At 42.5% G+C, this 14,605-nt stretch overlaps 1 protein-coding gene across 1 annotated transcript; it reads left to right on the top strand.

Annotated features, from left to right (window-relative positions):
* The first annotated feature begins 553 nt into the window (after positions 1–553).
* LOC137308527 (probable G-protein coupled receptor 139) lies at positions 554–10,318 on the top strand. Its single transcript, XM_067977180.1, has 2 exons — positions 554–692; positions 9,353–10,318. Exons 1-2 carry the CDS (start codon positions 554–556, stop codon positions 10,249–10,251), a joined length of 1,038 nt encoding a protein of 345 aa, XP_067833281.1. The 3' UTR covers positions 10,252–10,318.
* Positions 10,319–14,605: the final 4,287 nt, after the last annotated feature.

Genomic DNA, 14,605 nt, shown 5'->3' with positions numbered 1-14,605 from the left:
GCAGGGTGGTCTTCAAGCTGACTGATAAAATGATTCAGTGTAAACCCAACCCTTTAGAACTGGGTAGAAACTAAATGAAATTAATTAATAAATCACGTTCAGAAATAATCTGCAATCTGTAATTGAAGCTGCTCTCGCTTCACACCGATGTTGTCAGATTGCGGGTCTCATAGTTGCTGTTCTTTCAAATATTAGTTAAAATAATGTGCTGAGCTTTTAGATTTACAACTGTGAAATATTTGGATAAATATATGTTGTGATATAAAATGTATTGGTTTGAAAGGCGTTAACTGAACCTGTTTATTCAGTGACTGTAATTCAAGTCAGCCTCCACGGGCCCTAATTGTTTCACTGGAGAGTTTCCCTTTGCAATAAATATGGAGCTCCGTGCAATGTGTTATCCCATATTGTCAGGTGAAGTACCACCTCCGGCCTTCAAGGGATCAGCGGCTCGACAGAGAGTGGGAGAAAGCGTCTGAATCGGAGGACAATAAATTGGAAAGTGACTAGAATGGGCCATAATCTGGTTACAATAGATTGGAATGTTACAACAATGGGCAGGAGTTTCTCCTGGGAGTTTGATTATCTTTCTGCAAATTATGATAGACTAAGATTAGCTATTCGGATATGTTTGGCACTTCGGATTATTCAAAAGATTTACTATCCCATCCTCGCTGTTGCAGGTGTCCCTGGTAATATTCTTTATTATTAATTCCCTAAACCATGTTTAACTGTATTCCTGTTCTTCTCATTTACTTCCCCTTCCTTGCTGTGGTTGCTGCACCTGGTAATTCTCCATATTAACCTATCGATTCTATAATCCACGATTAACTGTACGCCAGTTCCTCTCATTTATTGCTTCCAGTTCGCTGATTTTGGAGATCGTGGTGAGTTCTATATCGAGCTATTATTTATATGTCCCACGTTTTACCGTATTACATTTCTTGTGAGCTACCATCCCCTCCTTTCTGCAGTTAGTGTTCCTGGTTATTCTCTATATTCACCTATTAACTCTATAAAACAGGTTTCACTGTATTATTATTCCTGTCATTTACAATTCCCTCCTCGCTGCTGTCGGTGTCCCTGGGAACTTCTATATCAGCTATTAATTCTATAACACGTGTTTCACTGTAATACTGTTCTTCCCGTTTACTGTCTGCTCCTCGCTGATGATGCCATTGTTGATAAGCCTCTATATCCAGCTGTTAGTTTTGAAAACTACCTTTCACTGTATTACTGTTCTCGTAATTTACTGCCTCACCTTCACTTCTCCTGGAGCTCCTGCAAAGCCTTCATATGTATATGGGGTATTCGGGATGCAATGTGTAACTACGATGTTTGCTGGTAAGTTTCTATATCTATATTGGATCTCTGGGAAGGAGATGTAATTAAGGGGTCTCCTGGTAAATCTCTATATCTACATGTGTTTCCAGGATGCGAGATGTCATTAAGCGTCTCCTGGTAAGTCTCTTTATCTACATGTGTTTCCAGGATGCGAGATGTAATTACGGGGTCTCCTGCTAAGTCCGACATCTACATGTGTTTCCAGGATGCGTGATGTAATTACGGAGTCTCCTTGTAAGTCTCTACATTTTTTGTGTTTCCAGAATGCGAGATGTAATTACGGGGTCTCCTGCTAAGTCTGATATCTGCATGTGTTTCCAGGATGCGTGATGTAATTACGGGGTCTCCTGGTAAGTCTCTATATCCATATGGGATTGTCGGGATCGGAGATGTAATTACGGGGTCTCCTCGTAAACCTCTGTATCTATGTCGGTTTCCTGGATGTAAGGTAATTACGGGTTTTCCTTCTCAGTCTCCATAGCTACATGATTTATCCGGGATGGGAGATGTAATTCTGGGCTGTCCTCTTCAGTCTCTATATCTATATGGAGTTTCGCCGATGGGAGATATAATTACGGAGGTCTTCTGCTGAGAAATTATATCTATATGGGGTTTCCAGGATTGGAAATGCAATTAAGGGATCCCCTGGTAAGTCTATATCGATATATGGTTTCCAGGATGGAAACTCGGTCTCCTTGGATGTCTGTAAATCTGTATCGGGTATCAGGAATGGGAGTTATAATTACATGATTTATTTGTCTGGCCCTATATCTGTATGGGTTTTCCGTGATTGGAGATGTAATTACGGGGACTCCACGTAAGATTCTATATCAATATGGGTTTTCCGGGATGGGCGATGTAATTTTGGGGTCTCCTCGTAAGACTCTGCACCAAAATGGGGTTTCTGGAATGGGAGATAAAATTACGGTGTTCTGCTGCTAATTCTGAATGTCTATGGGGGATTTCTGGGATGTTACATGTAATTACATGCGTCTCCTGTTAAGTCTTTATATCGATATGGGGTTGCCGGGATGGGTGATCTAATTACGGGCACTGTTCTTAGGTCTTTGTAATTGCGGAGATGTCCTGCTAAGTCTTTATATCTATGTAGGGTTCCAGAATGGGAGATGTAATTCCGATATCTACTGGCATGTCCCTTTATCTATATGGGTTTTCTGGGTTGGGAGATGTAATTGCGGGAACTCCTGCTCATTCATTATAATTTATATGGATCTTCTGGGAGGGTAAATGTAATTACATGTTCTCCTGGTAAGTCTCTATATCGATATGGGGTTTCTGGGAAGGGCGATATAATTGTGGAGTCTCCTGGTAAGTATTTACACCGATATGGGGTTTCCGGGATAGAAGATATAATTACAGGGTCTCCTGTTAAGTCTCTAAATCTATATGGGTTTTTTCGGGATGGAAGTTTTAATTCGAGGGTCTCTTGGTAAGTCTCGATATAGATATGGGGTTTTCGGGATGGAAGATATAATTCCAGGGTCGCCTGCTGAGCCTCAATTACTTTCTGGGGTTTAGAGGATGGGAGATGTATTTAAGCAGGTCTTCTGGGTGTGAGATTTAATTCAACATGGGTCCCTGGGAGTGAAGCTCTATGATCGGGTGCCTGAGTGCGAGGTTGCTTTAAGAGGGCCCTTGGGGTGTGTCAGTATTTACAGTGTGTCCCGGACAGAGTGTCAATATTGATATATAATCCCTGGGATTGTGTCAAAATTCACAAGTAGTGTAATTGAAGTTGTCAGTAATTACAGAATGTTTTCGGAGTGGATGAGAATTTACAGGGGTTCGTACAGTGAGACAAGTTTCGCAGGGAGTCCCCGGGAATGTTTAAAATCAAGTTCTGAACCTTGGAGTGTCTCAGAGATGCCATAGAATCCTCGGAGAATGTAATTATTAATAAATAGTACAGGAAGCATGTCACTATATAGACAAGGTCTGGGAGTATGTCAGAATATACACAGGGTCTGGGAGTATGTCACTATAGACACAGCGTCTGGGAGTATGCCACTATATACACAGGGTCTGGGAGTATGTCAGTGTATACACAGGGTCTGGGAGTATATCACTATATACACAGGGTCTGGGAGTATGTCAGTGTATACAGCATGATGCGAGTTGCGTTTCAGTATTCGTGGGATGTTCGTAGGCGAGTTCCAGGATTTATAGGATGTTTCTCAGTGAGTATCAGTATTTACAGGATGTTCTTTCGTAAAGGTCAGTATTTAACGAATGTTCCTGCATGCGTGCCAGTAATTGAAGCATGTCCCTGGGCGAGTGATATTATTCACTGGATTTTCCTGCATGAGTCTCAGTAATTACAGGAATTACCGTATGGAGTGTTACTATTTACAGGATGTAGCTGTGAGGGTGTCCGTATTTAGAGGAAATTTCTGAGTGAATGTCAATATTTACAGGATGTTCCTGAGTGAGTGTTAGTATTTAGAGAATGTTCCTGGGTAAGGGTCAATATTACAGAGTGTTGTTGTGTGAGTGTGAGTATTTAAAGGAGTTTCCTGAGTCAGTGCCAGTATTTACACGATGTTCCTGGATGACTATCAATGCTTACAGGATGTACCTGTGTGAGTGTCAGTATTTACAGGATATTCCTGAGTGAGTGTCATTATTTACAGATCATTCCTGTGTCATTATCAGTATTTACAGGTTGTTCCTGGGTTACTGTCAGAATTGACAGGTTTTTCCCGAGAGAGTGTGAGTATTAACTGAATGTACTTGTATGAGTTTCAGTATTTACAGTATGTTCCAGAGTGTATGTCAGTATTGACAGGATTTTCCAGGGTGAATGTCAGTATTTACAGTTTATTCCTGGTTCACTGTCAGTTTTTACAGGATGTTCCTGAGTGAGTGCCAGTATTTACAGGATGTTCCTGAGTGAGTCATTATTTACGGATTATTCCTTGGTCAGTGTCAGTATTTGCTGCTTTTTCCTGAGCGAGTTTCTATATTTGCAGGATGTTCCTGTGTGAGTGCCAGTACTTACAGGATCTTCCTGCATGATGTTTATATTTACAGCATGTTCCTGGGTGAGCGTCTTTATTTAGATGATGACCCTGGGCGAATGCCAGCATTTACAGGATGTTTTCGAGTGAATGTCAGTATTTACAGGATGTTCCTGAGTGTGTGTCAGTATTTACAGGATGTTCCTGAGTGAGTGTCTGTATTTGGAGGATGTTCCTGAGTGAGTGTCTGTGCTTACAGGATGTTCCTCGGTGAATATTCTTATTCACAGGATGTTCCTAAGTGATTCTCAGTAATTACAGGATGTTCCTGGTTCAGTGACGTAATTTGCAGGATGATCCTTACGACTGTCAGTATTTACACGATGTTCCAGAATGAGCGTCTGTATTAACCCGACGTCCCGAGTGAGTGAGAGTATTTACAGAAAAGCCCTTGAGTCAGTAGCAGTATTTGCAGGTTGTCCCTGGGTGCATTTCTGTGTTAGAGGATGTTCCTGTGTGAGTGTCAGAATTCACAGGATCTTCCTGGGTGAGTATCGTTATTTACAGGATGAACCAGGTGAATGTCAGTATTTGCAGGATGTTCCTCTGTGAGGGTCAGTATTGACACGATGTTCATGAGTGAGTGTCAGTATGTACAGGGTGTTCCTCTGTGAGTGTCAGTATTTATAGGATGTTCGTGAGTGAGTGTCAATGTTTCAAGGAGCATCCTGAGTGAGTGTCTTTATTTACACAATGTTCCTGAGTGAGTGTCAACATTTACAGGATGTTCGTAAGTGAGTGTCAGTATCTACCGGATATCGCTGAGTGAGTGTATTATTTACAGATCATTCCAGGCTCATTGTCAACATTGTCAACATTGTTCTTGGATAAGTGTCAGTATTTACAGGGTTTTCCTGAGAGAGTGTCACTATTAACGGAATGTCCTTGTAGAGTGTCAGCATTTACAGGTTGTTCCTGAGTGACTGTCAGTGGTTATTGGATGTTCCTGAATTTGTTTCAGTATTTAAAGCATGTTACTGAGTGAGTGTCAATATTTACAGGATGTTTCTGAGTGAGTGCCATTATTTGTAGGTTGCTCCTGGGTGAGTGTCAGTATTTGCAGATTATTCCTGGGTCAATGCCATTATTTACAGGGTGTTCCTGATTGTGTGTCAGTATTTACTGGATTTTCCTCTATGAGTCGCAGCATTGACAGGATTTTTTCTGATTGAGTGTCAGTATTTACAGGATGATCCTGAGTGAGTGACACTATTTTCAGGATGATCCTGACTGAGAGTCATTATTTATTGGATTATCCTGAGTGAGTGTCACTATTTTCAGAAGGTTCCGGAGTCATTGTCAGTAATTACAGGATTTTTCTGATTGAGTGTCAGTATTTACAATATATTCCTGAATGAGTGCCCATATTTACAGGTTGATCCTGAGTGAGAGTCTGTATTTACAGAATGTTCCTTCGTGATTGTCAGTATTCACATGATGTGCCTGGGTGAGTGTCAGTATTTGCTGGATGTCCCTGGTGAGTATCTGTATTTACAGGATATTTCTGAGTGAATGTCATCATCGATGGGATAATACTCTGTGGGTCCAGTATTTAGAAGAAGTTCGTGCGTGAGTGTCAGTATTTACAGGATGCTCCTGAGTGTCAGTATTTATAGATTGTTCGTTGGTGAGTTTCAGTATTTAGACGATGTTCCTGTTTGAGTGTCAGTATTTACAGGATGTTCCTCGGTGAGTGTCAGTTTTTTCAGGATGTTCCTTAGTGAGCGTAAGTATTTACAGGCTGTTCCTAGGTGAGTGTCAGTATTTACATGATCTTCCTGGGTGAGTGTCAGTATTTACAGGGTGTTCCTCGGTGAGTGTCAGTTTTTTCAGGATGTTCCTTAGTGAGCGTAAGTATTTACAGGCTGTTCCGAGGGGAGTGTCAGTATTTACATGATCTTCCTGGGTGAGTGTCAGTATTTACAGGGTGTTCCTCGGTGAGTGTCATTTTTTTCAGGATGTTCCTTATTGAGCGTAAGGATTTGCAAGCTGTTCCTGGGTGAGTGTCAGTATTTCAAGAATGTTCCCGTTGGAGTGTTAATATTTACAGAATGTTCCTGGATTAGTGTCAGTATTGACAGGATGTTCCTGGGCGAGTGTCATTATTTACAGGATGTTCTTGAGTGAGTGTCAGTATTTACAGGAAGTTGCTTATTGAGTGTCAGTTTTTACAGGATGTTGATGAGTGAGTGTTAGTATTTATAGGATGTTCCTGAGTGCGTGAGGATTTACAGTTTTTACAGGATTTTTCTGAGTGAGTGTCAGTATTTACAGGATGTTCCTACCTGGGTGTCAGTATTTACAGGATGTTCCTAGGTGAGTGTCAGTATTGATAGATTGTTCCTATCTGAGTGTCAGTATTTACAGGACGTTACTAGGTGAGTGTCAGTATTTATAGATTGTTCCTAGGTCAGTGTCAGTATTTAGACGATGTTCCAAGCTGAGTGTCAGTATTTACAGGAATTTACTGTTTGACTGTCAGTATTTACAGGATGTTCCTCGGTTAGTGTCAGTATTCACAGGATGTTACTAGGTGAGTGTCAGTATTTAGACGATGTTCCAAGCTGAGTGTCAGTATTTACAGGAATTTACTGTTTGACTGTCAGTATTTACAGGATGTTCCTCGGTTAGTGTCAGTATTCACAGGATGTTACAAGGTGAGTGTCAGTATTTAGACGATGTTCCTGGGTCAGTGTCAGTATTTAGACGATGTTCCTAGCTGAGTGTCAGTATTTACAGGATGATGCTAGGTGAGTGTCAGTATTTATAGATTGTTACGAGGTGAATGTCAGTATTTAGAGGATGTTCTTGGGTGAGTGTCTGTAATTACAGGATGTTCCCATATGAGTGTCAGTATTTACAGGATGTTCCTAGGTGAGTATCATTATTTACACAATTTTCCTGAGTGAGTGTCAGTATTTACAGGATGTGCCTGGTTGAGTGTCAGTATTCATGGGATGTTCCGAGGTGTCTGTCGGTATTTACAGGATGTTCATGGTTGAGTATCAGTATTTGTGGGATGTCCCTAGCTGAGTATCAGTATTTACAGGATGCTCTTAGCTGAGTGTCAGTATTTACAGATTGTTTTTAATTTAGTGTCAGTATTTGCTGGATCTTTCTATTTGTGTGTCAGTAATTATACGTTATTCTCAAGTGATTCTCACTCTTTACTGGATGTTCCTTTGTGCGTGTCAGTACTTGTGGGATGCATAAATTTTTTTGTATTCCCTTCAGTTTAAAATCTCAAAAGTTATCTAATCGACGTGTTTAAAGTCATAAATGGATTGAATCGCGTAGATTCCGACAATTTTTTTCTATTCTGGGGGAATCCAAAACTAGAGGGCAAATTATTCCATTTCGCAGCGAAATCAGGAGGCACTTTTTGACCCAACGGGTAGTGGAAACCTTGAACACTCTTCCCCAAACGGCTGTGTGTATTGGATCAATTGACATTTTCGAGAATGAAATCGATAGCCTTTTGTTTATTAACAAATTATATGGATCAAAAGGGGTTTAAAATGTGTTGAGATGCAGATCAGCCATGAACTAATTGGATGGTGAACAGACTCGAGCGGCTGAATGGCCCACTCCTGGTCCTGTGTCCTAGGTTTGCATTGAATTATTGTTACAGAATCTGTAGAATATCAACGCAAACGGGGTTTGCCTGAATGGGCACGCTCCCTGGTAACCCTGTAAATATTGACTCACCCATGCATATAAACACTGACGCATTCTGGCTTCTGCCTGAATATGTAAACGCTCTGCCACTGCTTCGTTCGGCCTCAGCTGGATTATTGTGCCCAATTCTGGGAACCATACTTTAGAAAGTTAGTCAAAGAAAGAGTGCAGAGGCCATTTGCTAAAATGATAGCAGGGATAAAGGGTTTTATTATGTGGAGAGACTAGAGAAGCTGGGATTGTTCACTTAGAGCAGAAAAAAGCCATGGGGAGATTTAATAAAGGTGTTCAAAATAATGAGGGGTTTTGAGAGATTAAAAAAGTAGAAACTGTATCCACTGGCAGAAGGGTCGGTAACCAAAGGAACGGATTTAAGATAATTGGGAAATGAAGCAGGGGGAGATGAGGAGATTTTTTTTTTTATGCAGCGACTTGTTATGATCTGGAATGCATTGTCTGAAAGGTGTTGGAAGAAGATTCAACAGTAGCTTTCAAAAGGTAATTGGACATATACTTGTAAAGGAAACATTTTCAGGGTTATACGGAAAGAGCAGGGGAGTGGGACTAACTGGGTAACTCTTTAAAAGAGCCGGCACGGGCACGGTGGGCCCAGTGTCCTTCTTGTGTGCTCTAAGATTATTTTACTGCATGAAATATTGACACTGTCCATTGACCCTTGTCCAGACTGACACGGTCTGGAGACTGAATGGAAAGATCAACATTAATTGGGGAATTAGTGACTGTAACAAACTTTCAGGGACTATACCACATTAACACGGGATCCGGAGAATTTACAAATAATTAAAGTTGGATCTATGGAATTCCCGAATGTTTATCGTGGCGCCGAGAATCTGTGGCCATATCGACAAGAGTTAAAGTGACGGTACGATGTTGACAAGTGGGTCCACAGATTATGACAAAGTTTACTTTGGAATCACGGATTGTATTAATATTTACACGTGGATCAAAGGTTCTATCAATATTTACAGGGGGATGTGATTCATTGGAAACCGATTATCTTTCATGTGTAATTTAATTCCGTTCTTTTATTTAGTTCTCAATCCACTCCTGATTCCAGCAGAAATCCCTGTTTGTTTCTCTATTTCCCAGTCCAATCACTATTATTATATTTAAACTCTGTCTCCAGTTGAAAGCCGTATCACAAGTATAACGATCAGATCCATCACAGGATGCAGTAACAAATCAACAAATTTCACCCCGAACTTCATCAAACTGCTGCTTTTGCTCCCAGCCTGATGTATAATGTCCCTGTTTATTTCCCTTCCTTACAGTTAACTTAGTGACGATTGTGATCCTGTCCCGAGGAAAGTGCGGCCTCTCCAAATGTGTCACTCGGTACCTGGTGGCCATGGCAGCGGCGGATCTACTGGTCGTTATCATCGATCTGATATTGAGACAGGTTCCGATTGCATATTACGAACAATTTCATTTCCTGACCGACATCCGCGTGTGTAATATCCACGCCGTCCTGCTTTATGCAGCGACAGACTGTTCTGTCTGGTTCACCGTCACTTTCACCTTTGATCGATTTGTGGCCATTTGTTGCCAGAAACTGAAAACTAAATATTGCACCGAGAAAACGGCGGCTGTGGTTCTGGGAACAGTGACTGTGCTGAGCTGTTTAAAGAACATCACCTGGTACTTTATGTTATCGCGTGGGTATACTCTTGGCAACCTTCCCTTTTTTTGTGCTGTAGAAGGTCGTGTTAAATATTCCCGGGCATGGGGAGCAATCGAAATCCTTCATTATATTCTAACCCCGGGGTTCGCATTTGTTCTGATTCTGCTGCTCAATGTTTTAATCGTCAGACACATTGTCGTGGCCAACAGAGCCCGCAGGAGACTCCGGGACCACAGCAGTGAAGAGAGTCCCAGTGACCCAGAAATTACGAGTCGAAGGAAGTCCATTATTTTACTGTTCGTCATCTCGGGGAATTTCATGCTGTTATGGGCGATGTTTATGTTGTATTCTATATGGATGCGGGTGTTAAGTTTCATAGGTCCGATTGTAATTCCACCGATCTTTCTCATGGAACTGGGATTCATGCTCCAGCTCCTGAGTTGCTGCACAAACACTTGTATTTATGCTGTAACCCAGACTAAATTCAGAGAGCAGTTGAAGAATATGCTGAAATATCCCTTTTCTCTGATTGTTAACATCATTAAATGATGAGAAGAACGGAAGAATTCCCAGCATCAGAACTCAATCCTCTTTCATATTCTGTTCTACCCGCTCCGCCCCCGGGGTCTGTGGTATCGAGATATTGGGGTCAATCGGCTATGACACTGAACCAGTCCAAAATGCGATCATCGGTTCCCAATTTGAATGGAGGTTTGCGGACGATCACAACCTCTGAGGTCCCTGCGGTGGCTCTTGAATGGGGCCGGGAATTTCACGACTGCTTCCTGTCGAGACATTGTGGGTCTGGCAATTCGTTGGAAGATGTTTTAAATTATTGAAGGAAATTATCAATTAAATGTTCAGTAACATGACGGAAGACTCATTTGAATATCAGCAAACTTAAATGGACAACAGGTGAACATTTACAAGAAACACCCGGTAAACATTAACAGACTCAAGGAAACACGCTGTAAACTTTCACAGTCGCACAGAATGGCCCTGTAAATAAATTCCGTCTCACAGAAACACCCTGTAAATATTAACATTCACAGAAACACCATATAAATATTAACATTCTCAGAAACACCCTGTAAATATTAACAGAATCACATAAACCACCTGTAAACATTAACAGTTTCAAATAAACACACTAAAATATTAACTGTCCCACAGAAGCACCCTGTAAATATTAACAGTGTCACAGAAAGACCTTATAAGCATTAATGCACTCACAGAAACTTCCTGTAAATAATAACCGTCTCACAGAAACAGCCTGTAAAGAACAGATTCACAGAAACAGGTTGTAAATAATAACATACTCACTGAAAGACCTGTAAATATTAATATAATCACAGAAATACTGTAAACATTAAGAGATTCAAGGAAACACTCTGTAAACATTAACAAGTCTCACAGATACACGCAGCAAGTACTAAAATACTGACATATTTCCATACTAATACATTGCCAGGCACTTCCTGTCAGCAACGAATCACTCCCAGAGAACGACAGGATGTGTTAACAAACTGACAGACGCTTCATGTAAATATTACCGTTGATGAACAGACACCCTGCAACAACCAAAACACTGCCAGAGACTTCCTGTAAACACGAACATAATCCCAATGACTCATGAATATTAACACTCCGATAGATTACAGAGGTTAATATTAATATTCTCACTGAGACACTCTGTACTTCATTGTCCACGGCCAGAGACACCCTGTGAACTGTAAAACACTCCCATTGATCTCAGCAATATTAACACCCTGAAAGGGACATAGGTGAATATTAACAACAATAACTCCCATTTATACAGCGCCTTTAACGTTGTTAAACGTCCTAATGCGTTTCACAGAAGCGATTATCAAACAAAATTTGACACCGAGCCGCCGAAGGAAATATTAGGACAAGTGACCACATTAATCGTGAAGTGGTAAGTTTTTAGGAGCGTTTAAAAGGGGGAAAGGAAGTTTGAGAGGCTGAAAGGTTTAGCGAGGGCACTTCAGAGGTCAGGCAGCTGAAGGCATGGCCGCCTTGGTGGGGCGATGAAAAGCGGGGAAAAGCAAGAGACCAGAATTGGAGGGGCGCAGAGATCTCGAAGGGTTGTCGGGCTGGTGGAGGTTACAGAGATAAGGTGGGGCGAGGCCGTAAATGGATTTGAAGACAAGGATGAAAATTTTAAAATCGAGGCGTTGCTGGACCGGGAGCGAATGTCGGTCAGCGAACACAGAGGGATGATGGGAGAACGGGGCTTGATTCGAGTGAGAATTACGGCAGCAGAGTTTTGGATGAGCTCAAGTTTGCAGAGGGGACAAGGTTGGAGGCCGGCCGGGAGAGCATTGAAGTAGTTGAGTCTGGAGGTAACAAAGGCATGGATGAGGGTTTCAGCAGCAGTTAAGCTGAGACAGGGGTGGAGATGGGCGATGCTAAGGAGGTGGAAGTAGGCGGTCTTGGTGACGGAGAGGATATGGGGTCAGAAGTTCATCCCAGAATCAAATAGGGCGCTATGGTCGTGAACGGTGTGGTTCAGACTCACACATTGGCCAGGGAGAGGGATGGAGTCAGTGTCTCGGGAATGGAGTTAGTGGCAGGGACCGAACACAACGGCTTCGGTTTTCCCAACGTTTAATTGGAGGAAATTTCTTTTCATCCAATACTGGATGACGGAGAAGCAGCCTGAAAAATCAGAGGCAATGGAGGGGTCGGGGGAGGTGGTGGGGATGTGGAGCTGGGTCTCGTCAGCAGCCTGAACTGGTTCCTCCCGGACTGAGCAGGATTACTATTGCAACAACACATCATCAGTGGTGTGAAAGTAACCTGTCTCACGACGGTCTGACCGGAGCTAACGTTCAATATTGGAGTGTGAACAATCCAGCGCTGGGTGAAGTCTACTTCACAATGGGAGGAACAGCCGACATCGAAGGATCAAAAAGCGACATCCCGACGAGCGCTTGATCGCCACAGGCCGTCTGGAACCTGACGTTGTGTTTTCGGATGATCTCGGTGAGGCGCAGCATGTAGAGGAGAAATAGGCGGGGGCCAAGGAGAGAGTAAGGGGGGATTCCGGGGGTAAAGGTGCGGGAGCGGGAAGAGAAGCCATTGCAGTTGATTCTCGGACGATGACTGGATTGGTGGGAATGGACCAGGCGATGGCATTCCCTCCTCGGCAAAGAGTGAGGGGAAAGACCGTACCAAAGTGAGAGGGAAAGAGAGAGGCACACAGTGAAAGAAGTGGTGAGAAATAGAGCGGGATAGATGAGAGAGTTGGAGAGACAGAGGGGGAGAGAATTAAACAGAAACAGAGTAAATGTGTGACACAAACTCAGACAGAGCACGAGAGAAAATGAGCATCGCACACTGGTCCAGAATTAATATATAGAATCGCAAATAAGACAAGGTTCAATCGGCCCCCTGAACCCTCTATTTAAACCTCCTTTTTATACCAATTTTATCCCCCCTTATTAAATCCACTTTAACTTATCATTTGAAACTTCATTAAACCCCTTTTAATCCCTTTTAAACCTCATTTTTAAACCCGACTATTTAAGTCATTTGGCCCCTTTTTAAACCCATTTTTTTTGGAGAGACTGTCTTTCTCCAAACTCTCCCAATGTGGTTCTTTTTGAAACCCATCTCTTTCTCACCGAGCTCACAGTCTCTCTCCTAACCCCTTTTAAACCCCTTTACCGCCCGTTTAACTATTTAACCTCCTTGAACCGCTTCCAACTGTCCTTTTTAAACATTTTAACCTCTTGAACCACTTTTTTTCCTCAACCCCTTTTTAAAAGTTTAACCCCCTTTTTAACCATTTAACTTATTTAGCCCTCTTTTTAACCTCTTTAATACCATTTCAACCAGTAACTTATTGAACCCCGTTTAACCCTCTTTTTAACCCCCTTTATAACATTAGTCTCCTTTTAAACCCTTTGGAAGCTCTTTAACATTATTCTTAATCCCCTCCTGTGAGAGAAGCAAAGCGACCCCTAGACATTGAGCACAATGGAGGTTTGCAGAAAGGGAGAGGGGGCAGGAGCTCTGGCCTCGGTGCGACTCACAGGAAGTGACCTCGCCGCGTAAGACAATGATGACCCAACATGGCCGCCTCCAACGCTGCTGCCACGCCCACTCCGCATCCGACATTTTGTCCTTTCCCAGAAGTAAGCTCGCCACGTCGATGCCAGCTCAACGCAGCCACCGCTGGGACCAGCTGGGCTCCGCATGCTGCCCCGCAGCCGAGCGAAAGGTTGAGGAGTCACGTGGTCATGTGACGCCATCTCCCAGAGTGCAGCGCGGCCAGAGCTGTGGTTCGAGAGGGGATTTTCTCCGCGTGCTGGATTGTGGGAAGGCGTGGTCGCCATCGCCACATCCGTCCAACCAGCTGCTCAAATTGGCGAAACCGCCGCCCTCCAATGGGGACCGGAGATTAGTGATTGACACTCCTACCTGTTGGTAATTTCAGTCGTTACTGTTTATATCAAGATTAGTGCTGGTGCCCTGAAAGTTTGTTGATGTTTTTCCACCTCTGTCATGGGACCATTTATTCATACTGGCGTCCTCTCTCCTCAAAATGTGATAACCAGGAATATTTCACTGTGTTCTGTGAAAACCCAGGCCCTGACTTAGAGATACGAGATCACATCTCTCATGATTCTGACTTTCCAAACGTGTTTTGAATATTTTGTAGATTCACAGACATAACACACAATCTGAACTCAAATTCATTGGAATGTTGACCCGTTCATGTTTTCAATTTTTAATATCGAGTTACTTCTTCAAAACCTCCTTCCGTTTTCCTGCTCATAACTTTTCACTATTTCATAAATCTTCTGTTCCTGCTGCAAAAGTTTCATTTATTCCACTCAGTGCTGTGGCCCTCCTCCCTGTTGATATTAAAAGTAAC

The sequence above is a fragment of the Heptranchias perlo genome, unplaced genomic scaffold (assembly GCF_035084215.1).
Source record: "Heptranchias perlo isolate sHepPer1 unplaced genomic scaffold, sHepPer1.hap1 HAP1_SCAFFOLD_133, whole genome shotgun sequence".
NCBI classification, from domain to species: Eukaryota; Metazoa; Chordata; class Chondrichthyes; order Hexanchiformes; family Hexanchidae; genus Heptranchias; species Heptranchias perlo.
Note: the sequence above shows the minus strand (reverse complement) of the source record. Positions and strands in the feature narration are given on the sequence as shown.